Source organism: Pezoporus occidentalis, unplaced genomic scaffold, assembly GCF_034315485.1.
Source record: "Pezoporus occidentalis ecotype Australia unplaced genomic scaffold, CSIRO_AGI_Poc_V1 ctg39, whole genome shotgun sequence".
In the NCBI taxonomy this organism is placed as follows: domain Eukaryota; kingdom Metazoa; phylum Chordata; class Aves; order Psittaciformes; family Psittacidae; genus Pezoporus; species Pezoporus occidentalis.
Window position 1 is genome coordinate 1133747 of NW_026915713.1, and position 23302 is coordinate 1157048.

The 23302-nt window shown below is 39.2% G+C and overlaps 1 protein-coding gene across 1 annotated transcript in view; it reads left to right on the forward strand.

Moving 5' to 3' along the window:
* Positions 1-22566, forward strand: part of ECHDC1 (ethylmalonyl-CoA decarboxylase 1) — a 30214-nt gene extending 7648 nt beyond the window's left edge. The window contains exons 4-6 of the mRNA XM_062632357.1: positions 3443-3495; positions 5305-5385; positions 21942-22566. Of these exons, the coding sequence (XP_062488341.1) occupies positions 3443-3495; positions 5305-5385; positions 21942-22347 (540 nt within the window). The 3' untranslated portion in view covers positions 22348-22566. The remainder of the gene's footprint in view (positions 1-3442; positions 3496-5304; positions 5386-21941) is intronic.
* Positions 22567-23302: the final 736 nt, after the last annotated feature.

A 23302-nucleotide genomic window follows, 5' to 3' on the forward strand; every position in this document is an offset into this window, starting at 1 on the left:
TTCAGTAATTTTCAGTGATTCTGCTTCCTTACTCTCTTTGACATTTGGTGTTCTGTCTGTATGTTTATACAAATTACTTGGAACCACTGCAGTGGCAGAGAGGGGTCTTGTAAGGATTAGGGTCCATAACAGATGTACTGGGCAGAATGAAGTGTATAGGTATTAAAAATAACTTTGTTGAAAATTCTTTTCAAAGAATCCAAATCTCATGCTAGTACTGAGAGTGTAAAAGTCAACAAAAATGTTCCAAGAATAGTTAAACTGTTGCTTTCTACTTCCTTAGGAGAGTTTAAACTATTTATTCTGAACTGAAAGTTTACTTACACTAGCCAACTCTTAAAACATTTGTTTGGTGGGATTTAATGATCTTTACTAAGTAAAATTTTCATAGAATAAGGAATAGCATTTGCTGTCCTTTAGTCCTACAGAGCACTGCTCTCTAACTTGCTTCAGTTGAGAGAGTTTTGTCTGCTTTCAGGTTAAAAGAGCGTTAGGTTAAGTTTTCTGTTCACAGGCATCCCTAAGGCAAAAAAAAAAAACACCTAAAACCAAAACCACAAGTTAATAGCTTTGTGCCTGAACTGTTACTCTTTTCCCTTATTTTTATGCAAGGCTACTTTAGCTCATAGCTTTTAGTAATTACAGAAAACACCTTTATTTTATTCAACCAATTGTTTGAGGTAAGATTATATTTTTCATAATCTGCAATAGCTTGTCCTTCCCTGTAAAGGCAGGGAATAATGGCCAAGGCAGAGAATAAAGGAAAGGCAGAATAATGGCCAAGAATGCTGAAGGATTTTCATGCCCCCTAGTGGCTCTTCGTCCTCCTCTTCCTCTTTGTCCTCTTCATCCTCCTCCCATGTTCAGTTGTTCCTAACCCTGAAACAAACCCAGGTCCTCCGCCTGATTTTCTTTGGTGAGTGCTAACATTATGTGACCAAATCACAGAACACAAATTAATAGTGGACTTTTAATTTTTATTTTTTTTTACTATGTATATATTTCTTTCTGTCTTTCTAAGCCTGGCTCTCAAGAGCAATAACCTCTTTCTGGAGTGAGACTTGAAAAGCTATCTAGCTGAAAAGCAGGAGAGGCTCTTGAAAGGACAGCTGAAAAGGAAGAGGCATAAAGGAGAATTTCACTTTCCTGGGTCTAGAAGCCCTAGGACTTTGCAAGCAGGAAGCCACAGAGGGTGGCCTTTTGAGCAGTTGGAGATGATCTGGAAATGCTGTACTGTCTGCAGTAAAAATGGACTCGAAGCTCTTGCAGCAAAAAGAGCTAGAAGTATAGTTTTCTACTTTATGAAGGTGACTTTCCTGTTCCCTGCTTCCCCTAGCCCCAGTGCAAACTATTAATCCTTTTCTTCCAAGTGCAGTGCATACTGTATTTTACCTCAGTTTCTGCTTATTAGATTTCTTCTTACTCCAAGGATGGTATTAGAACTGAAAATGTGATTATTCCACTAGACTCCAGTGAGCACCTCTCTTATTCAGATAAAATACTTATCAGGAAGGTTTGAAGGGTATGTTGGCCAGAGCTCAAGTAATTGTGATTTATTTTTTTCAGAGTGCTTTCTGTGCCGGCATTTTTCCCATGCAATACACAGTAATCTCTCTACCACATGAGAATATTAAGATCTTTCTTTTTGTTTGTTCAGTTATAACTGCATTTATTAAACTGGTCTGTTCTGGCATTAATCTTTAATTACCATTTTGGATTTTGGTATGAATTGAGATGGCCAATTTGAATGCAAGGACTCTGATGTGATGAAATGAAAAATTATTTTCTCTGAAGAGCTTTTTTGCAGCTTCATCCTCATGGTTATAGTATGGAAATTGCACATGCCCATGTCCAAGAGGTGGTATCTTGTATGTTTGTGTGGGTTTTTGACTCAGTTGTTAAGACAGCTGTCATGGAGGATTTGATTGTTCTTTAATTTGGAATGGAAATATTGCTACTAGTCCCAATGGTTGTAGGAGATGGCTACAGTGATAACTAAAAGCTTCTCTGTAAATCAATGTGTGCTGGAATTTTCAAGCAGGCCTTTAACGTAATGAAACTGAATTCACTGGTTCCTGAGTAGCGACTGTTGTGGCAGCTTCAGTCTGCCAGAGATCTGTCCCTGGACATCATATTGCTGGTTGGTGTTACGTAGAGTAGGTCTTGGGAACACATGACTAATGACAATAAATCAGTTGAAGTTGACTTACTATTATTTCAAGGTCCTATTCCATGATGTACTGAAGACTTACTGCGTATTTTTTCTTTCACTGAGGTATGAGTCAGGAGCTTTTACCTAAAACATATTCTTTACCTTAACAACCCCTGTAAAACTGCGTTTTAGAAATCAGTAAATGTCAGTCGAGATGTTTCTCTGTTCTTTTTCTTGCTGCCAATAATTAAGGGGGGAGGGGGTGTGTATGTGTTTTTTTTTCAGTTGAGGGTTTTGAGGTTTTCATTTGGTTTTTTGAAAGAAATGCTGAAATTGGTATTGACTAGGAGCTTTTGCTTCTACAGTGTCCAAACATATATATATTTAATCTGGATTAGATGGCACATGTATAGTTCCGTATGTATATGAACATGGCCATACTGGGTCATTTAGCCCAGTCATTTGTCAAGTTCCTGGTTTATACTAGATGTCTGAGAAAGAATATAAGAACAGGGAAGGGAGATAGAGAATAATTTTTCTTGAAAATACTCTCTTAGTCGCAGCAATTTGTGACTAAGACATCTGGAGCCAAAGGTTTTACCTTGTATTTAATAACCTTTTGTCAGTTTTTCTGTCTTGACTGTATCTAGTTGTTCTTGAATTGATATAGGTTGTAATGCGTTGCTGCAAAGTGCCACTGTTTAACTGCCTGTTGTATGAAGAAATACAGCAACTGGTTTTATTTGAAGCCCCTTAGTTCTTGTACTAGAAGAGAACAATTGTAGCCTATTCATTATTGTTTGCAAGCTGACATAAAACATAGAGGAGCGAAATAAGAAGAATCTTCTTTCTGTTTTCTGTTTTGGTTTGGGTTTTTGTTTGCTTTTTCTGAAATGTTGTTAGCCAAAACTAGAAAAAGGGAAGTTGGGAAATTGATAAATTGTATATTGTCTAAAACTTTGTGGATTTGGAACAGGAAAAGGTATGCAAAGCTCTGTAGTCCTACACAGACTTTTAAAGCTCAACTTTATGGGTGTTTAACTGGGAGTAAGAAGAGGAAATTATGTACATTTTCACATAATGGGAATTCAGTATTGCAATTACTTTAGCTGTGGTTTAATTATAACTGAAGTTCACATAAATTGATTGAGTTCTGAATTTTTTTATTTTTTTTTCTCACCAGATTGAGACCAGGTTTTCTGTTTGTACGTAGTGGGGTTGGGCTGGAATTCAGGCAATATTAACCACATCAGGGTCACTTAACATGTTTTAATTTCCTATTCTTTGTAGGATGGGATGAATATGTGCATGTTTATGCAAAACACCTTAACCAGACTTATGAGGTAATATATTTTATTTACCCTTCTTTATGAATTAATTATAATTATTGGAATACATGTTGGCTAACTCTTTAATATTATGTTTAAATTTAAATACATAGTTTCAAGTATGTAATTTTGAATCCCAGACCTTGTATTTACACGTTAGTCAGGTAGGCATTTATGGATTTAAATTAGGCCTTGACATTTTGCAACTTAATAGTTAATAACTTAATTAATAAATAGCTTAATAGACTTGCCAGAGACTGGAACAGAAAAAGACCCCTATAGGTTTATATGTGGAGGGTCAGGATATACATAGAGTTAAGCAAGTGTAGGCCTTCAGTATTTCTAAAGCTATATTCTGTAACTCAGTGGAAATCAGTAGCTCTTAAAAAACAGCCAGGGCCAGCTCATGCAGCCTACGCAGGTAACATTTATTTAATATATTTATTTAATCTTCCCACTTCATAAGAGGAATGTATTCAGTTCTACCATCTGGTACTTCTGAAAAACACTTTTTTCTTTCCTTTAGATTTAGCTTCCCTTAAGAAATAACATTTCTATTAAATCCATGTGTGGTACAGTTTGTCTTTTTTGCTGCTCAGAGCTCTTTGAAGATAAATATTCTTTGTTTTCAAATAATCTATATGAGAAAGTGTTATGAATTAACATTATGCTGTAAAACTGTGCAGGAGATTGGAGACTTAATGGTACTAGTTTTTTAAGGAATCCTCAGGATTAGAATCCATTTGTATAAATTGGTCTCTGTATAATCAGAGTTCATGGGGCAAACCAAAGAGGACCAAGATGCCTGAAGATTAAGCCCTTACCAGAGGTGGTTTGACTTAGAGTACATTAAAGCTACAGTTCATAGGGAGCACTGAATTGCTGTCTGGGGACATTTATTGTTGATGGGACCAGTCTGCCTCAGGGAGAGCCGAGGCTGATATATGGTCCTTAAGAGGATCAGCCTGTGGATGGGGGGGACTTGGACCCATATCTTCTGGTTCCCCATAGTCCACATTAAAAATGAGGTTACTCTCTTCCAGTGGGTTTACTTGTGCCATGTATTGTATGAAGTGTACTGCAGCTGGTAAGTGAACAAAACAGCTGTATGGGCATGCAAATTCTGGGACTAACTAATTGTCTTAATTTCTTAAGGAATTTACCTTATCATCTGAAGTCAGTCACTGTTCATTAGTATTCATTACACAATGGCAGTAGGGAAAGTGGTTCTCCCTACATATTCTTCCTTCCTTCTGTCCTTTAAATTACCTTGAACATGATAAAATACAACACCATCAAAGGTAACTTACTGCTGCTATCCTCAAAGGATGGATTTGTCCTCCAAAAGAAAAGTTTTGTTGATGACTGAAATGGTAGTGCTGTTTGAAGAAATTCCTGAAGATGTCATGCTAAATCTCATTATTTTTTAGATAACCCAGCCCTACAGTTCTTTGTGTCCCTTTCTACTATTTTCTGTAGTGTACTGACTTAGAGTCTTGTCACTCCTTCTTGCAAATAGTCTTTTTTGGTATAATCTATAGCAGGTATTTTTCATAACACAGTACTTGATCTTCTTTACTTTGATTCTATTTAATACATCTGTCTTACTGTTTCATTTTGGGATTCCATACCAATTACAGAAGACTCATTTTGGCATAACTGGAATTGGTATTGTGCTGCTTAGCCACAAAGATGTAGTTATTTAAATGAATTTGAACAGTGTATTTTTCTGAACTTTTACTATAGAGATGGTTTGCTTGAATTCTTCTGTCATTTGTAAAGGACTAAAAGCATGAATTTTGCTTGCAAAACTCTCTTGTGTAGATTGCCTTTGATCAGTGTTGCACTAGTCCAAGGAAAAGCTATTGGAGGAGGAGCAGAGCTTACCACGGCATGTGATTTCAGGTAATATCACCAATTTGAGTAGTTGCCATTTTGGACCATAGATTTGATAACTGTACCTATGAAATGTGGGGAGCTTGAGCTACCACTTTTACCAGGATTCATGTACCTGAATTCCAAGGCATTTGGAACTGGGCTTTGTCAGCAGACTTCACAGGGAAAAAGGAATTTTGGGTTTGCTGATAGTGCAGAGGAAAGAGTATTTGCTGCCAAGTTATACAGTTTGAATCACTGTGTAAAACAAAAGCAGTAAGGAATTTTAGCAGCCAGCTGTGTTATATACCAAGTAGGTCCAGCCTCTCACCCCTGAATGAGAGGCAAGAGGACTACAAAATTGTATACCCCCTTATTTCTTTATGTGGCTGACATAAGTAAAAATAAATACATAAACCTCTCCATTAGTCTGGTATTTTGTGTTCTAGGTTTATTATTTGTAACATAACTTTGTGCTGTACAGTTTTTCAAGCGAGTTCAAGGTGCAGAGGAAAGCAAATGAGTTCTGTTCCTATTCTTTTTCCATGCAGGTGCAGGGATTTGCCACCAACTAGCAAAAACCAGAGGGCTTTAATTAAAGAGGCTGAATGCAGAACAGGAACTGGAAGAAACTGAAACAATAAAATGTCACTTTATTTAAACAGTTGCTAATGTGCAAACAGCCTGCAGATGTAATAGGATAAGCACTGTGTGCAGCCTTTCTGAAAATGAGGAGGTTTTAGTGAACTTTTTATGCAAGAGAAGGAAATGTGCTCTTTAAGACGGCCTTGGTGCCTGAAGTGAGAGATAAGTTGTCCAGGACAAGCTCAAAGTACTTACACAAAAGTAATGTGAAGCAAAGTAAACTAGAATATTACAGCGCTGTTCCAGGAGTCAGGAACAGGCTTTGGATAGAGGAGATGGTATCTGTGTTGTCTGAGCCACTTGGAAGCAATCTTCCTTTACTTTGAAACTAGATGTGGCCAGATCTTTCTTCATATCTACACATCTGAAACCCCAGCTCTGACTGTGGCCTCTGAGTACAGTTTGTATTATAAATGCCTAGTAAACATGCAGAGAGGTACTGTGTTTGACAGCTGTGGCACTGACAGGAGAATACACCTGGGAGACTTAGTAGACCTTTCTGTATCTGTGAGTCTATTGACAGAAAGAGAATCTTGTTATCCCTAAACAGGAGTTTAGGGGATGTGAACATAATGAAATGGAAATCTTTTGGTTTTCTAAAATACATAGTCTCTACTTTTACTCCAGCTATGCTGTTTGACATACTGTGTAATTATAGTCACTGTCAAGTAGCTCTTATTTGCATGAATTGAGCAGCTGCCGTTCCTCTGATGTACTGCCATAATTTTCATTATAGCTACAGCTGTTGATGCATCTTTGATTACTTTCTAACACACCCATCCAGTGCAACTAAATAATAGCAATTCAGGAGGAGCAAATGGGACTTAATTAATAACAGCAACAAGATAGAGAAACATAATCTGTGCTGCTGTTGCTGTTGTTGCTCCAATTATTTGAGAATTTTAATACTGGGGGACAAAATGTGTTTTTTTGGGGGACTATGAGTGGATATTAATGGAACAGGTATTCTTCCCTGATTCTCTAGATGCCAAAAGAGGAACTTCAGAACAGAAATCGTGAAGTTTGTTTTCTTCCTTGAATCAATTGTTTGGATATTTTATTTTATTAAGACCAAAGTGAGTTATGGCTGGTTTTAATTCTAAATTTTCAAATCCATTTCTGTTTTTCATAGTTACAGTGTAAACTACCAAACTTCTTGGCATTGGCCTAAAATATTTTCTTATTTTTATCTTTGCCAGTTTATACTACATTAACTATACAGATATCGTTGAAGTGACTCATTGGAACCAAGTGGCTTATGTACCTTCTCTGAAATGTGCTCTTGCAGCATGATGCACATCTCTGCTAATGCAGAGGTGTGGACAAGTCCAATTTTAAAATAGCTGGGTTGGTTTAAGATATTACTGATCTGTTCTTCCAGAGGCAGTTCTTGTGGTTAATTGTCTCCTACTCTGTTTTAAAACAGCTCATTTAAAATTGGATTAGGGAGGGCTTGCATGAACTCTGGCAGATTTATTGCTGACATAAGAACAGTGATGAAAAGTGAAAGCCTCTTAGGTTGCTCACCTTTGATCTGGGAGAAGAGGTCTTCTCAGAACATCTTATTGAATCTTAGCTGCTTTATGGATTGTTGCAGTATGACTCTCTGTAAAAGCAACATCCTTATAAAGATTATAAACACGTGACTGGGGTGGTGGTGGGTGAAATTATTGTCCAGAGAAGGGCAAGGTAAAAACCCTTTCAGACTTTCTGTGGTATGAATACTGGGAAGATAAGACTTCTGACACTGTAATAATTTATCTCAATTATTTCTGTAAAACTGAATAATGTAAAACCATGCAGGTATGAAACTTGTTTGGACATCTGAGCCTTTTACTACAGTTTCTCATTAAGCCTAGGCTTTTTTTTCAGTATGCCACAGCTGAATATTCTCTCTGAGACTGTGAAGATGGCTCCTGGGTTCTTCTGCCAAATATGTGTATGTTGTGGTTCTTCATGACACTTCAGCCATTTCAGTGACATGCACAAATGAATCAGTGATGCAATTTTACAAATTATTGAAATGAAGTACCTATTCTGAGTTCCCTGTATGCAGAAACTTGAAGTGTATCTTGTACTTACACAACGCATAAAATTAAGGAGAACTGACTTGGCAGGATTGGTTAAGGAATTTGGACAATTGTAGTGGGTTGTTGGGCAATAAACTAACAGATATGGGGCAGAGATGGTTTGGTAATGAATCCATTTGTGCAATTAGTAGATCACAGTAATTTCTGAGGACGGTATCTGCAGTGGACTACCAGCAAATAGCCAAGAAGACTAACTTTGATTCTGAGTTGTTTTGTCTTCTATTTCACGTTGGTGCCTTTGAGAAAACTCCCTGAGGCAGTGTCTGTGTAAATCTTTTAGATACATCTATAACTTTGAAAATCTGGTCCTATGCCACTTGGCAAATGGACTTCCATTGTATCTGAATGCTGCTGAAAAATATAGTCTCTTCCCCACTACCCTTTTTTTGCTTCCTAATGCTACTGGAGTCAAAATAGAGGTGTGTCACTACCGAATGAATCTAGTTTAAAAGGTGGCCTCTCAAGGCAGAGGATGAGAGTGAAAAGATGGAAAGCTACCCATTTCTATGACTACTGACCTCAAAAGTGCTCATAGGTAGAGGCAGCAGTATTCTCCTTTTCCTTTTTTTTTTCATTTTTTTCAAAATAAATAAATCTCCTATTTCTTCAGTTAATATTGCACACTTAAATCACAAAAAGCCAATTTCATTACTCTTGTTAGTGCTGAGCAGTATCCTACCTCATAAAAAGTGCCATTGATTTAAAGAGGTATTTGCTTTCTGAGCAATCTTCTGCCCTGTGTCTGTAGGAATGGCAGAATCAAGCTTTTAAAAAGGGAAGAAGCTTATGCTAATAACACTGCATTTATCAAATTGCCCTTGCTGCATTTTAATTGGATGTTTTCTGTATTTTTTTGTGAAATATGTATGCATGCTTAGTATTTCATTTTAAGGTCTCAGGCTTGTTCCATAAAATGCATAAGAGATACAATGAAATTCACTGCTGGCAAATAGCTTTTGGGGTGTGTGTTCTTGTTGTGACTTGTGTTTATTTACTTTTACAAGAGTGTGTTTAATGCATTAAGTGTAATTTATATGAAATGAAAGGAGTAGAAGATGGTATAACCACTACATAGAATAGATCTAGGCTCACTATGACTTCTCATTTGTTGCTTCTTTCAACAACAAAAAGAGTGGGGAGAAGCTGGAAACACCTTACTATTTTACAGTAAGCTTTTCCTTATGGAAATAGGTTTCAGAGTGTCAGAGCACAAAACACCAGCTTCTTTGGAAATATTTCACTGTATGCAAGGCTTTGGGCTTTTAGTTTATCAGGAAGAGCTTTTAGGTACACAAGATGCTGCTGTTTGAAATAAAGGTGCCTCAGTACATAGTAGCTCTTTTCACTGGACAGAGCATGATATGAATGTAATGGGATGGGTTTCACATTTTCATGAGTTCTTGCAAAGTCCAGGCTGACAAAGCACTTTTCATTGGATGTGACTCTGTAACATTGCTGTGCATCGTCAGAAAAGAATCAGCGGCTGAATCTGAGAGTGGGTTCTCTCAGCTTCAGGTGTTTGCTATATGCCACAGATCACTTAGCTATATAAAATTTTCCTCTCTATGTATATGTGTGTGTGTGCATGTAAAACCTCCTTCAAATCAGTTGACAGTTTTAGAATTCCATTGCAGTCATGCATCACTTCACGTTTTTAGAGCCATGGGAGTTTTGTTAGTACAATTTTCTAACGAATTTTCAGAGGTGGATTATAGTTTTAAAAGTTTCACAGTGCCTGCCTTTAAGAAGGCTGTTCTGATTTTCGACCTAGCACACTTGATGTCTGCTTAAGTAATCACAGCACTGCTAGAAATGGACTTGAGAGCTTGTATTTTTGGGTTTGTTTTTATGGCCTGTTTTTTTTTTTTTCCTTTATTACCAGTTTTCATTTGGGTTTGAATTTCATGGGTTCACAATCTTCCAGGCAGAAGATTTTTTATGTAGTCCACAGTTCAAATTTACCACTGTTTGACTTTACTGGAAATGTAAATAACAGCAACATAGCCTGAATTGGAGTTGACGTTTTTTTCTGGGGTTGTCTTTTTGTAGGGATTTATTTCATTCTAAGTTAGTTTTTTTCCTTTGGGAGGCCAAACCATCTTATCCTAGGTGAATGAGATTTTTGTTATCAGCATGTGTCTACATTTTAGACCACTTCTACCATGCAATCTTATGTCCTTTCTGTTGAACGATCCTGTCTGCAGCTGATTCTGTGCTGCACAGGAATAATAAACAAAGATAATGGAAAACTTAGATAAGATGGATTTTAGGGAATGCAGAGCTGGACCCATGCTGATTCTTACTGAGACCCTGGGCTGTCAGTACACTGTAGGGAAGCATTCAAGTTTAAAGGAGAGTTAGTTTAGGAAGAGTACAAATGCACTGAAATTGTCCATTATGCTTGCACCTGTGAAGTGACTAATCCCCAGTTGAGATAAACTGCCTGCAGGTGTTTGAGTTGGATGCTGTATTGCTGATCTTCACTACCAAAATAATCTTTTAAATATGTATATATATATGTATATATAAATATATATAAATATGTGTGTATATATATTATCAGACAGCTCATGTGAAGTCTGAGAAGCACTTACCTGTTCCAGTGTGCCAATTCTGAGGTGGGATTGTATTGAGCTGTGGCTCCATGAGAAGGATGGACTGCCGGAACAGCTCACTTTGGTGCTTGAGAAGAGTGTCCCTGCTGCCCATTCCCAGCTCACTGCTGACCTCTGATTTGCCATGCACCAGTAAAGTATGCCTATATGAGTTGAATATCTCACTAGGAAGCAACAGAAAGCCTATATATTTCCTGTCCTTACAGTGAGTTAAAGTGGTTTGTACAGGGATAGACATAGTATGGCTAGAGCAAAGGAGGAACTCAGCCTCTAAACGGTGACAGCTCTAGGGAGCTGTTAGGTAGCCTCAGTTTCCCCTGAAGCCACAGCTTTTAAGTGGCTAACTTTGCATTTGATCAGCTTCTAGAGAATGTCTTCCAGAGTCCTTGTTGTCTATCTCATTTCCTCAGTTCTGTCCTGTGCTACTGTGAAAAGGAGAACTAGTCCTTTCTTCATTGTTCCAGGTAACAATATAGTTAATGTTGTAGATAACTAGAGGGTAATCATCCACATCAGAGTTAGTTTATCGAAATGACAAAATGTCCCCCAAGTTACTGTTTCCCTGGGTTTTTGCAAGGTGTGGATCTCAACCGACTTCCGTTGTAAATATTGCCTTCACAATCGCAACTTCCAGTCTTCTCCTTTACCCCACCCCCCCACATTTTAGTTTTTTTTTTTTTCCCCTCTAACCATAAGCAACCCAATGTCTTAGTGAAGAGCTGTGGAGGTTGGACCTTTGTGTTCCTCTTCCCTACAGACATATCGAAAATCATGTGAAATAAGACTGTCAGAATCTATAAGCCTTGGTGGCTTTAGCTTCCTGCTTATTCCTGGATTCTGTAGTTAGTAAGCAATGAATTGCTACTTCTGTAACGCAGCAGTCACCATAAGAATAAATCAAATTATAAATTCTTACGTTAAATAAATTCCTATTGCGCTTAAACTGTTGTATGTGTATGAACTTCTACTCTATCTATGGTCTGTTGCTAGGTGTTATCCTCCAGTTGTTTTTTGTGCTGATGTGTTCATAAACAGAATGCAAATATATCGACTGAGGAAAAATCAATAATTTCAATTAGTGTGGTTTTGTGAAAGAGAAAGGTTGTAAACAGAATGATACCAGGGAAATGATACTTTTAGTGATAATTGGTCACACTTTTAGCCATATTTGTGGAGAACTGTTACAGTTTGCTGAAAATGAGCCTGTTTATTGTCCAGCTAGTCTGAACATACCATCAGTTAGTGATGTGAGGCTGGCTGTAGTTCCCTGTTGGTGTAACTAATGAGCTATATTAAAAAGTAGAGAGGCGAAGAAGCTAAGTTACTGTTTAGTGTAGACTTTTAATATTAAATTCTCCATCCCATTTATGCCTTTTATGAGTCACTGTGCCCTCATCTCCCCTGAGAAAAAAAAAAAAAGGGCAAAAAAAGAAAGCTCTGAATTCATGCATCATATCTGGAAAAATGAAAACTTGGGTCACGGCCCCATGATCATTTAAAAAACAAAACCAAACCCACAACTTTCAGCATGTTTTGCATGTTTTGTTTGAGATTATTAACCTGACACAATGACAACATTTCATTATAATTTAATCACCAGTGATTTCAAACAAGTGTATGATCTCTTCTTGCTTCAGTCAGAAATTGTTGTGTAGGATGTGCAAATGCAGCATGAGTAGCACTGCACGCAGATGCTAAAGTATGTGTTGCTGCCTAGGTCTTGCGAAGGCCTGTTATTTAATGTGATGTTGCAACATATTTTAAATCCTTTAATGCTGTGGGTTGCAGAAATATGATGTATCAAATCCATCATAAAGTATTACAGCAACTCAAGCCTTACATCTCTTAGGGTTGATGTCAAGAAATGCTGTACCTTTCCAGGCAGCAGAGTTCAGACCAGTGAGGTGATCTTTGCCTCTTTGACATTTTAGATGCCAGGCTCTGAGCCAGAGTTTTGGGAAGCTCCCCCTTTGCTTTTATGTATTGGCAGCAGAGATGAGCAGAGAATATGACTGAAATGTTCCTGCTTTAAGAGAGTTGAATTTGGTCCAGGAGAATTTTATTCTGTTTTCTTTGGTCTTTATCAAGACCAAACATATGCGACAGAAACAAAGATGTGGGAAACCAAAGTTAAAAACATGGATGTATGTGCTGCATCAAAATGTGTACATAATTTTTAAAATTACAGTATTTTCAATTTGAAAACAAGCTCCAATGTCCTTTTTTTTTGATTTCTAGATGAATACTGGCATTCAGACTTGACTAACCATGTCAATTATCAAACCTGTTTACCTCCAAGCGGTCATTCTTCATAGACGAATCTGGTAAAATATCACTGGATCTTTTATAATGGAAATTTTTACTTTTGTCTAGAAGGCATATCTGTTGTTGAAGATGTTTGCTTGAATTAAATCCAAATAGCTGTAGTTCCTTTTTTGGAAGGAAAGACTTATGTAGCATTTTAGATGCATGAGTAATTTTTATGTGAGCATTATTTTGGCGTTCACTCACTTGTGTATTGAGGTTTTGGCCACCTGTGAAGAATAGCTAAAACCTGCTTCGTGGGTAAGACCCGACTGCTATGTTAGATGAGAATTACTCTGAAAATTATTGTATGGTAGAGGAGTGTGTCTGGGACTGACACCCACTGATACCAGGGTAATACAAAAAAGGTCAGAGCTGGGAATTAGAAGAGGAGGAGAGTTAGTAAGACATTGGTCATTCGCAGGGAAGGAGAAATGGAGTGGTACCCCATGGATTGCTTTTGTACAGCTGTGGGGAGAAAGGAGGAATCCAGGCACTACATTTTGAACAACTGGGCATTACTCCTGCTTTATGGCTCTGGTGATTCATGCTGTATGCAGAGTTCATACTACACACTTCAGGGGAATTAACAGCTCCCTGGTGTAATTATCTGTTTTATTCTCTTGGTTCTGGCGCTCTTAAATTGTAGTATGAGCCTTGTGTGCCTTTGTAAAGCCATGCTGCTCCTTCCCTATGTGTGCACAGGGGGTGTTGTCAAACAGATCTGAGGCAGCAACCAGGGACTGGGGACTCTATTGCTAATTGTGTAATTGTAAAAATCTGTGTCTTTTCCAGTTGGGAAAAGCCTTTTAATTTACATTTCTGTTATTTTCTGGATCTCCTCAGCTCGCTTGAATGCTGCAGCATGAGAGGGGATGGGGGAACACTGTGTGGCTCAAGCAGCTTTTGTGCTGCATCACAGCTTGCAAAGGGGCAGCTCTGTATGTACAAGCAGCATTTGCTGCCTTGCATGGTGGTGATTTGGGGGAGGGGGGGGGTGCTGCATGAGCCCTTGGCCAGCCCTCTCCCCATCCCCACGGCCCCCTTACATATGGCTGACCATCCCCTGCCACCACTGGTGGGGGATAGTGCCCTGAGCTGCAGGATTTCCCTGTGAGCATTGCACATGGACCTCAGGAAGAGCCATCCTGGGAAATAGGGCAGATTTGCTTTGCAATTTGGCCAAATAATTTTCTTTTCTGTCAGTTTATTGCAAAGTGATAGGGGGAGGAAAGCTCATCTTACTTCCTTTAATACTGCTGTGGAGTTTTGATAAGTCATGGTTTTTTTTGATCCCTATTTCTTGCCCTGTGATCTGTCACCTAATTCAATTTTTCACTCCTGCTACAGAAAAAGGTCTTTCTGTAATTTCCAATATTCAGCCTCATTTATCCCTTTAAGGAGAAATGTAGCTTTTCATGGCATGTTTTTCTCTCTCTGGCTTCTGTGAGGCCACAGGTGAGAAAGTGTCAAGCCTGAGTAAGAAAATAGATTTAAAACCCCTAATGCAAATCTACTGGCTAAAACTGTCTGTAGCTGACTTCTGAGAAATTCTAGTCTAGAATGAGGTTGGAAGAGCCATCTGTGTGTATGGCAGCCAGTATGATGGCAAGCATCACCTGCAGGAAACTTTTGGGAGGTCCTACCTACCTTGTCTCAAGGCTGCCCTGCTCCCTGTGCAGTGTGTTAGCAGCAGTTTATTTCCCTGTGTTTCTTTCCTTCCATAATCCCTCTCTCAAATTGTCTGTCTGGCCCTCTTTTAGCTACTCTCCTTTGATCAGGAAAGTGCTTAAGAAATAAATGTTTTTTCCCTCTCTGGTTATTCTTACACAGTCATGTCTGCATCAGTTTTAGTCTGGGGCTTGCCAGATCACAGACCATGTGTTCTGCTGCTTTTTGCTGTGGATAGGCCTTTTATTAATTTTTCTCAGCACAGACTTTGCTGTTGATTAGATGATGGATTTTGGGGAATGCAAGTTTCTGTATTTGCCTGTTACAGTTTAACTCCTGTTATCCAAAGCATCTTTTTCTAAGTAACAGTATTATTTTTGTGGTTCTTCCCTGGAGTGGCTTCCTTTTTGAAATTTGTAAACACTCAGCCTCTTTGACTTGACTCTGTTGCTTTTGGAGGCTCATCTTCCATTGAATGTCCTAGTGTTTGAGGAGTAAATGGTGGGTTTATCCATACCTTCAGCTTCTATTTACTGTCAGAGACCATATTCCTCCTAAAATGGTTTATGTCTGTTTAGCAGTTTCTGTTCTGACGTTTTTGTGTTCCATCTTTGCCTTCAACTGTTTTCTTGTTGCTACATCTTCCTTTTTTTTTTTTTTTTTTTTGATCCAGGACCCTACTTTTCAGAATTTTGTCATTAACCACGTTTTTTGTCTTTATATGAAAATATGACTTTGTTCTTTCTTCTGCATTTCATTTGACCCTGGGTAATGTGCGAAAACATGATTGAGCCATGCTATAAATGGTTGTTTAAAGGTTTCCTTTGAAAAGTGTATCTCTTGTTGTTTAGGTCCATCTGCTCCTCTCTGGGAAGTGCCAACCCAGAACATTAACTCTTGCTCAAGAAAATAATCTGTAATTAGGAGTGTATTTTTTTATGTGATTTTTGACCCTGATCCTTAGAGTTTCACAAAATGTGTTGGAAAATCTAACTGGAGGGTAGCAAAGGCAGGTAGGTAGGTGGTGGTAAAGGCAGCATGTGCTGGGAGACTTGAGACTTTCCCTAGTGCTTGATTCTTGGCTTTTGTTGCAAGTGGTGGGGAAATGGATGTGCTAAGAGTGTTACAAAATAATTCAGTAACTATAAATAAAATTGCATATAATCTGTAAGACAATTTGAAATGAGCTGTGAGAAAAGTAAGCTCTCGTCTTGGTGAGATTTCTTAGGCTGGCATCAAGCCTATTCCTTTGACATGGAATTTCAGAGTGTGCCTAGAATGCTCTGAACTTGAGAGGCTGGTAGGATTTTTTGCATTTTGGTTCTTGGGTATTATTTTAATTTATTTAAGCCTCATGTAAAGAAGGTATATCAAGTTTGGTGTTTGGGGATTTTTTAACTACTGAGAGGGTTTGAGTTGGGTGACTTTCTGATGGGCTTATTAAAATATAGCTGGACCTAATTCTTTCAATTTTCCTGTAGTAAAGGTTGCATTCCTGGAGTAAAGGTTACAGATTAAAACTCATAGACAGGAAAGATCAATAATGTGTATGGTCTTCTCTTACCCTATCGACATTTGGGATTGCAGAGCTGCTTTGTGCAATTGTATCAAAGATATGTACAAGGAGCATAGTTTCCCCAAACTCTTTTAAACCGCTTTGTCTTCATTTTTACATTTTTTAGTGGCTACCATTTAGGCATCTGTCAAGTGACTCTGACTAAAGGATTCCCAGGGAAAGCAAAGACTCGGGGGTTTATTTTTATGACGCCAGTGTGGATGGACTATCACCAAAAGCTTTAGTTTTAACAGTTTTACACTTTGTAAGTCTCACTTCATGTTGCCACAGCCCTGAAGCAGCAATTCCTGTAATGTCTAATGGTCTTAGTCTTTCTCTGCATAGGGCAGAAACAGGAGAAGCTCTCCATGAGAGAGAAGATATGGGAGAGGAGCAAGGGGAATTAATACCAGCAAGCTGTGCTGGGAGAGCATAGGACACTCATGGCTGGCCAATATTGACTGCACTGCTGCAGTTCAAAAATCTGCTAAATATAATTAGAAAGGAGTTATTGATTAAATGTTTAATCAGGGCTTTTTGATCCTTTAAAGTCTATCCAGTTAATCAAGTGATATTGACAGATAAGTGAAATTATGACTAGCTCTTCCCAGGATAAATCCACTTGCTAATATATTCAGTGAATTGGGATGGGGGGTGAAGGATTGGTGATAGTGTGTAGTGGGATAACTGAATTTCAGAAAAATCTTTAGCTCTTTTGTCTAGCAAATCCATTTACACAGTACCTAGGTAATATGATGGTGTAGTGATAAAGATAGTGACGAGACACTGCACTGGATAGGCAGAGGCAGAATAATTAGTCCCAGCTTGCTTTTTGAAGGAGACTATCTTATTCTTGAGGGTCTAATTCTAACAACATCTGTCACAAAAGTTGAAGTCAGGGCTGGAAACTATGCATCAGCAGCTTTGCTGACTAGCTAAATTATTTTAGTGTAATACTGCATATTTCTTCTGCAGAATATTCTTCCCACAGTACCTTGCTGCTTCAGAATTCATTTTTATTGCAAAAATGACTGGTTAATGCAGTTGGTTTAAGGTGAGTTTCTGTAATAACCACAGAAGGCTTGTTTATTGGAATATTGAACAAGGCTAAATCTAGGTGTTTGAGATTTTTTTAATTAAAAATAAACCCCTGTATGCTCTGCAGTTAAATACTGATGAAAGTATTCCTAGCTTTCCAAGTAAGATTTATGGTCCTAAAAATATTTTGAGAGACTAAATACTTATACAAGAAACGATGTAACTATTAGAATACAATGTTGTCTCATAATTAACTATCAGTATCTAGGTTTCCAGGTTAGGTCTCTGCAGGCATGAACTACAGCCTTAATTTCAGTCAGCACTCTTAATTTCAGGCTTTCTGTGGCTTTGTGAAGATGTCAGTGTGGTGGTTCTTGTTTTCAGAGCTATACCAAGGGATTACTTTTGCTGTTAAAAGATTCTGGAGAAAGTAGGAAAGAGATTTGGAACAAATTGCCAAGGAGGGCTTATATATGGGGCCTCAAGAGTTTGTATTTTAATGCTAAGGAAGTTCTGTAGTTTGTTTTATGTGCATTAACATCTGTCTGTGCATAGTGGGCAGGATAGGTTTTAGACACATTAAATGGGAAGCTACATGATACCTGGTGTATCTTTCTGACTCTAAGATTTGGAACGCAGGTATCAGAGGTGGATTGAGCACTAGGTACATGTTAAATCCTTGCAGGGCCACCTGCCGTGCTAAAAAAATGGGGAGAAGGCAGTGAGCCCGGAAGTTTCCAAACTGCAGTGTGTACTACATGAACAGTTCAGGACAGTGTGCAGTAGCAGTAGTGCTTGACTACTTGTGCAATGGTCCTTTCCCAAGCTGAGAACCAGGTGCTGCAGCCCTCTGTGATGCCAGCAGCCTCCCTCCATGGTGTGCCAGTTTCATGCCAGCTAAGAGGAAAAGATTGCAAGTCAAGAGCTGTGTCCTTACATGACATCATTGAATCGAGCAGGGATGGGAACAGAATCCAGGTTGCTGACAACATGTTTAGTGTTTTAGGCATACATTTTTTACATTATGGGTTTCAGAAGCATAATGGTAGGAGCTTTTAAAATGCATAAAATAGAGGACGGTATTTGTCCCTTCCTAGTAAACTTCATTTGTGCCTTTGCCTTGTCAGAATACTGAATATAATTCAAACCCCGAGGTTCAGGAAGTGATGAGGTAAGGGCTAGCACAGATTTTAACATAATCTAAATGCTGCCCAGGGAACTGATTTTACCTGTTGGGACATCCAGTTCAGTAACATCAGTAACTATAAAAAGGAGGTATGAAAAGCTGAGAAAATACATTTTTGTTTGTATTTGCACCTTTTATTGTATATCTCCAGCTTCAAGTAGCTGGGAAATATTTTAGCAAAGGGAAGCATAGCTGTTAGCTCACAGCAAGAGCCACCTTTGAGGAAGCAATTATACCTATTTAAGGATAGGATTTGTTTGGTTGCATTGTGAGTGGCAAACAAGGCTTTCTCCTCGTGTGTTGCCAGTGATGTGATGAGATGTGACATGACAGCTGGTAGTCTGTGGGTGAAATGAGATGTCACGGAGTGAAGGAATTCTCCGATCAAAGGTGGAGGGTTTGTAACATTTAGTGCATCTGAGGGCATTTTAATATGTACAGCACAAACATTTGCTGTAGCTCTTGTTTGTTTTAGATGACTAACCCAAAATTGGATGTGGCCCATGGTGGCTGTGCTTTCCTCCTAGGGGGGTTGTAGAGCTTGTAACATGGAATTATAATGTTCTTAAAGAAGGTTTCAGCTGCACTTCGATGCTTCTATTCCCTCAACCTTTTATTTCCAGTTTAAGTTGTGAGGATTTTGCTGCCCTTTATGTTTTCTAAGGAGGTTTCTGTGCTTGTAAGATCTCCAGTTACTTTGTACATTAATTACATTTAATAAATATTTTTTTTTTTTCAGTATCGTCATGTAACAGATTTTCTGCTTTTTTTTTTAGGCAAGGAAGGCAGGCATCTAGGAGCCCAGTGGTATAACCTTCCCCTGGGATACAGGAAATGCAGATTTTAATTCTCTTGACCTGGAAGACAAGAACAGGCATACTCAGTCAAATCAGGGTTTATTTTGTGTTCATCTACTATTCTGTCTCAGGCAGGGCAGGATTAGGTGAATAAGGTATAACAGCTCAGAAGTGGAATAGTGCTTCGGTCTTCTCAGCTTTTTTGATGTCTGCCTCATTATGTTTAGTAATGCTTGATGTACTTTTCTCACATAAATTCATCTAATGGGAGATCAGCTCTGTCATGTCCTAGAAGGTAGACTCAATTCCTTTCATAAAATAAAAGGAAAATACTTATACGAGGTTGTAGCTGGTGATGTTCAGAGGCTGATTCCAGGCTAGCTTGGCAGTGGCATGAAACTCTTCAGATCTGAGCTCAGGTCTCCACTGCTTCCTTGAGTATGGGGAGAGGTATACCTAACAGAGAGTGTGATGGCTGGCTTCTGTAAGAAATGATGTAACTTAGAATCATAGAATGGTTTGGGTTGGAAGGGACCTTAAAGATCATCCAGTTCCATGACTTTCTTAAGCCTGAAGGCAGTCCAAGACCACCTTTACACCTTCCACTAACCACCACTTATCTCAGTATTTTCTGTGGAGCTTGCTCAAAGGAGCATTGTAGGGAGAGGTGAATTCCAATGAGATTCTGGAAGCTGCAGCCTCACAGCCTCTCTGTGGATTTAGCTGTCAGTCATTTATTTTCCTTTCATCATGCTCAGTTCCATTTTGTGAGGGGGAGGTGAGGACTCCACAGGGTAGCAGAGCCTTTCTCACATACTAAACGTTTGCAACTTTTTCCTTATTTGCCTGATGGGTCAGCTGTGCTTCGAATGTAAAATTTGACTTCCCATGAGAACTTCAGAGCATGCTGACCCAGCTTCCCAGATGAGTCTGTATGGTGCCCTCAAGATGTCCACTGAAATGCCTGTCCTTAAGGCCTGGCCCCAGGTACCTGGGACAGTCTGAGATTCAACCTTACTGACCTGCAGTGTCTGTCTTGTGATACTACCTAGAGGTTGTCTACATCAAGATGCCTAGCTGCATATGACTGCTTCTTTTAAAATGCGTCACATCACTCAGCACAGCTAGAATTAAACCCTTAATAATGTTTTTGTTATTGCTTTCCCAATGGGACACTGGGTGCCAGCAAATTGCAAAGTAAGCTGAGACAGTGAAGGAGTTTTGGAATACTTGCATAGTCTTCCTCTTGGAGATGAGAGACCTGAGCTCCCTGGGATTTGCTGGGTTTTGGAAGCACTTGCTCATGTTAGCTAAAAGCGTGCAATACATTGCGCTCTTTCTTTTGTCACACAACCTTCCTCCAGTATCTACAAAAAGGCTTTCATGCAATCTGGCATGTCAGCTGTTGCCTTTGTGCATTGTGTTGGGTCTGGGATAAAGCGTAAGCTCTTCAGCCCTGGAGCTTTATCGTATGTCATGGATGCTGATGGTGCTCTGGTTAAGAAAAAAGCAACCAAGCAAACTTACAATTAACAATAACTAAGTAGATTTGGGAACTGTGAGTTCTTACAGGTAGTTGCATTTTTTTAAAGGTTTTCCTATTCTTTCCCCTTTGAAAGCTGTTCATCTTGGTATTTTCACTATGGAAAACTGCATTGTTAGGAAACAGACTTGTATGTAGGTCTCAGTATTACAAGATATATCTTCAGAAAGCCAATTAGTGCTTGAAGTAGAAGCTAATCTACTTCACAAGTGTAATTTGTCTTACAAACAGTAGCAAGCAACCACGCTGCAGAGTACCATCTTAAGAAAAAGCAAGTCTAGTTTGTTTCCATACATCTATTCTGTGTGTTTCTGTTTCTAGAGGCTTTTTCCACTAACCTAATGCGTGTGTCAGTGTGAACACTGTGTGGAGACAGTACAATGCTGCAGCATTACTCCTCCAGGGAGAGGGCTTAATCAGCCCTAGGGTGAGTTGTTAAATTAGGGAGGTGACAGACTGTAGAAAAGCAGCAAAGATGTGAAATCTTTGAAAAGAGAAATGTGACTCTACCTTCTGTAGGGGAGCGGTTCTGTTACACATTGTAAGCAACAGATAAATAGAAAGCAATTCTGTTATGTTATGAGCTGAGTTGTTGGAATGAGCAGTTAGAAACCAAGCTCACATGGACTCCAAAGTATGGAACAAAAATCAAATCAACTGTGCTATAAATAAAGCACCAGGCTGCTGACAGATCTTCCCCAGTGCAGATCAGTAGTAAGATCACGATCCATTCTCTTGAGAAATACGGTTTGTGCATTAGTATGCTTGAGTTTTACCGAAAACCCTGTTGTTTTAGGCATGAACTAGCAAGGCAGTGTTGGCACTGTAAGTGTAACATGCCCTCTGCAATTCTATTTTCAAATGCAACTTAGAACAGACTACAGGTGTCAGTGTGGGCACTGAGCATCTTTACTGTGGCAGCTTATGTATCTCATTTTGAGGAGGGCCAAAAGCTGCAGCTGAGGCATGGGATGTTGTAAAAATTAAGGTACTCCAGCTCTGGCTGTAATCAGCATGCTGTCAAGTTGTACCATCAGCCTTTGGGGGCAGAGGGGAGGAAAAAATAGAAAATGGAGTGCCGTTGAGCTGAAAATGGAAGTCGATGCATAGACTGACTGTGTGTGTTTGTTCTTCATTGACAGATTGATGACACCTGGCAGTGAAATTCGATTTGTCCATAAGCTCATGGGTCTGGTGCCAGGCTGGGGAGGAGGTGCCCGGCTGGTGCGGATCATCAGCAGGAGGGCTGCCCTCCAGCTCCTCAGTGGGGCTACCAGGGTGGACCCCGAGAAGGCTTTGCACCTTGGGCTGTCGGAGGAGACACTCTCATCTTCGGATGAAGCTGGAGCGTTAGAAGAAGCCCGAGCCTGGCTAAGTCAGTACACAGAGGGTCCAGTCAGCGTGATTCGGGCTGCAAAAGAGGTGGTGGCAGTGGGAAGAGAGCTACCACTGGAAGCAGCCCTACAGAGAGAGAAGGACATTTTTGGAACTCTGTGGGGTGGGCCTGCCAATTTGCAGGCACTGGCTAGAAGTCCAAAACATAAATGACCGTCAGTGCATAAGAAATGTTCCTGGCCTTTTTGCAAACAAAGCTTTCGCTAAAGCAGGCATTTAACTGAATCATTTAGGGGCTTCATCATTTAAACTGACATTAACATTCCAATCGTTCGCATCAGGCAGACATATTTGGTGTGCAACCACATAGAAATCCCCTGCAGATTCTTTGCTGTCCTAATCATTCACTGAATGGAGATGAGTGAAATTAGTATGTAATTCTTCTGGAATGAGGCTGAAGATTATTTTCTTCAGAGTTAATTTTGGTTTTCTAACTGGTATGGAAATAAATTGCTTGAAAGATACAAGGTGTATGTATTTGCAGAACAGGTGCATCTAAAGCTGCAGAATATGAGTTTCCCCACATGAGACTAGTGTCTTTAAGCAGCTTGGAAGCGATGGTAACTGGTGAGAGGATAGCTTTTGTTTTTTTCTTTGTCAGTTCTTTTTATAATTGATGAGAAAGTATCCAAGGATACTTAAATTTTAATTATTTTTACAGGAGAAGCTCTGAGTTACTGAGAAGTTTATAGCCCTCGTTCAGTGATGGTGATTCAGGTTTTTAAATGCATTTAGGTGCCATCTCACTGTTTGAGGAGCCAGCTACCTACATCTGCATCTGCACATTCCCATAGCCTCCACCTGCGCTGCTGAGCATATACAATGCTGCTGACCTCATTCTTTACAGAGAATCTAGCTGGAATCTTGGAAGCCCATGAGGTACCATGCATCCAAATGGGATACCCTTGACTGACTAGGTGGTCTGAGTACTCTAGCATTCTGGAAGGATGTATAGATCTGTCTACCTTTTTCTTCAGCATATTTTTACTGGTAGAGCATATTTGGGCTGACCAGATTTGGCACTCCACCTTCAATTCATGCCAGTGACTCTGCAAGTAACTAGATAACTCAGTGATTTTAGAAATCAGAAACTGACACCGAGTCCCTA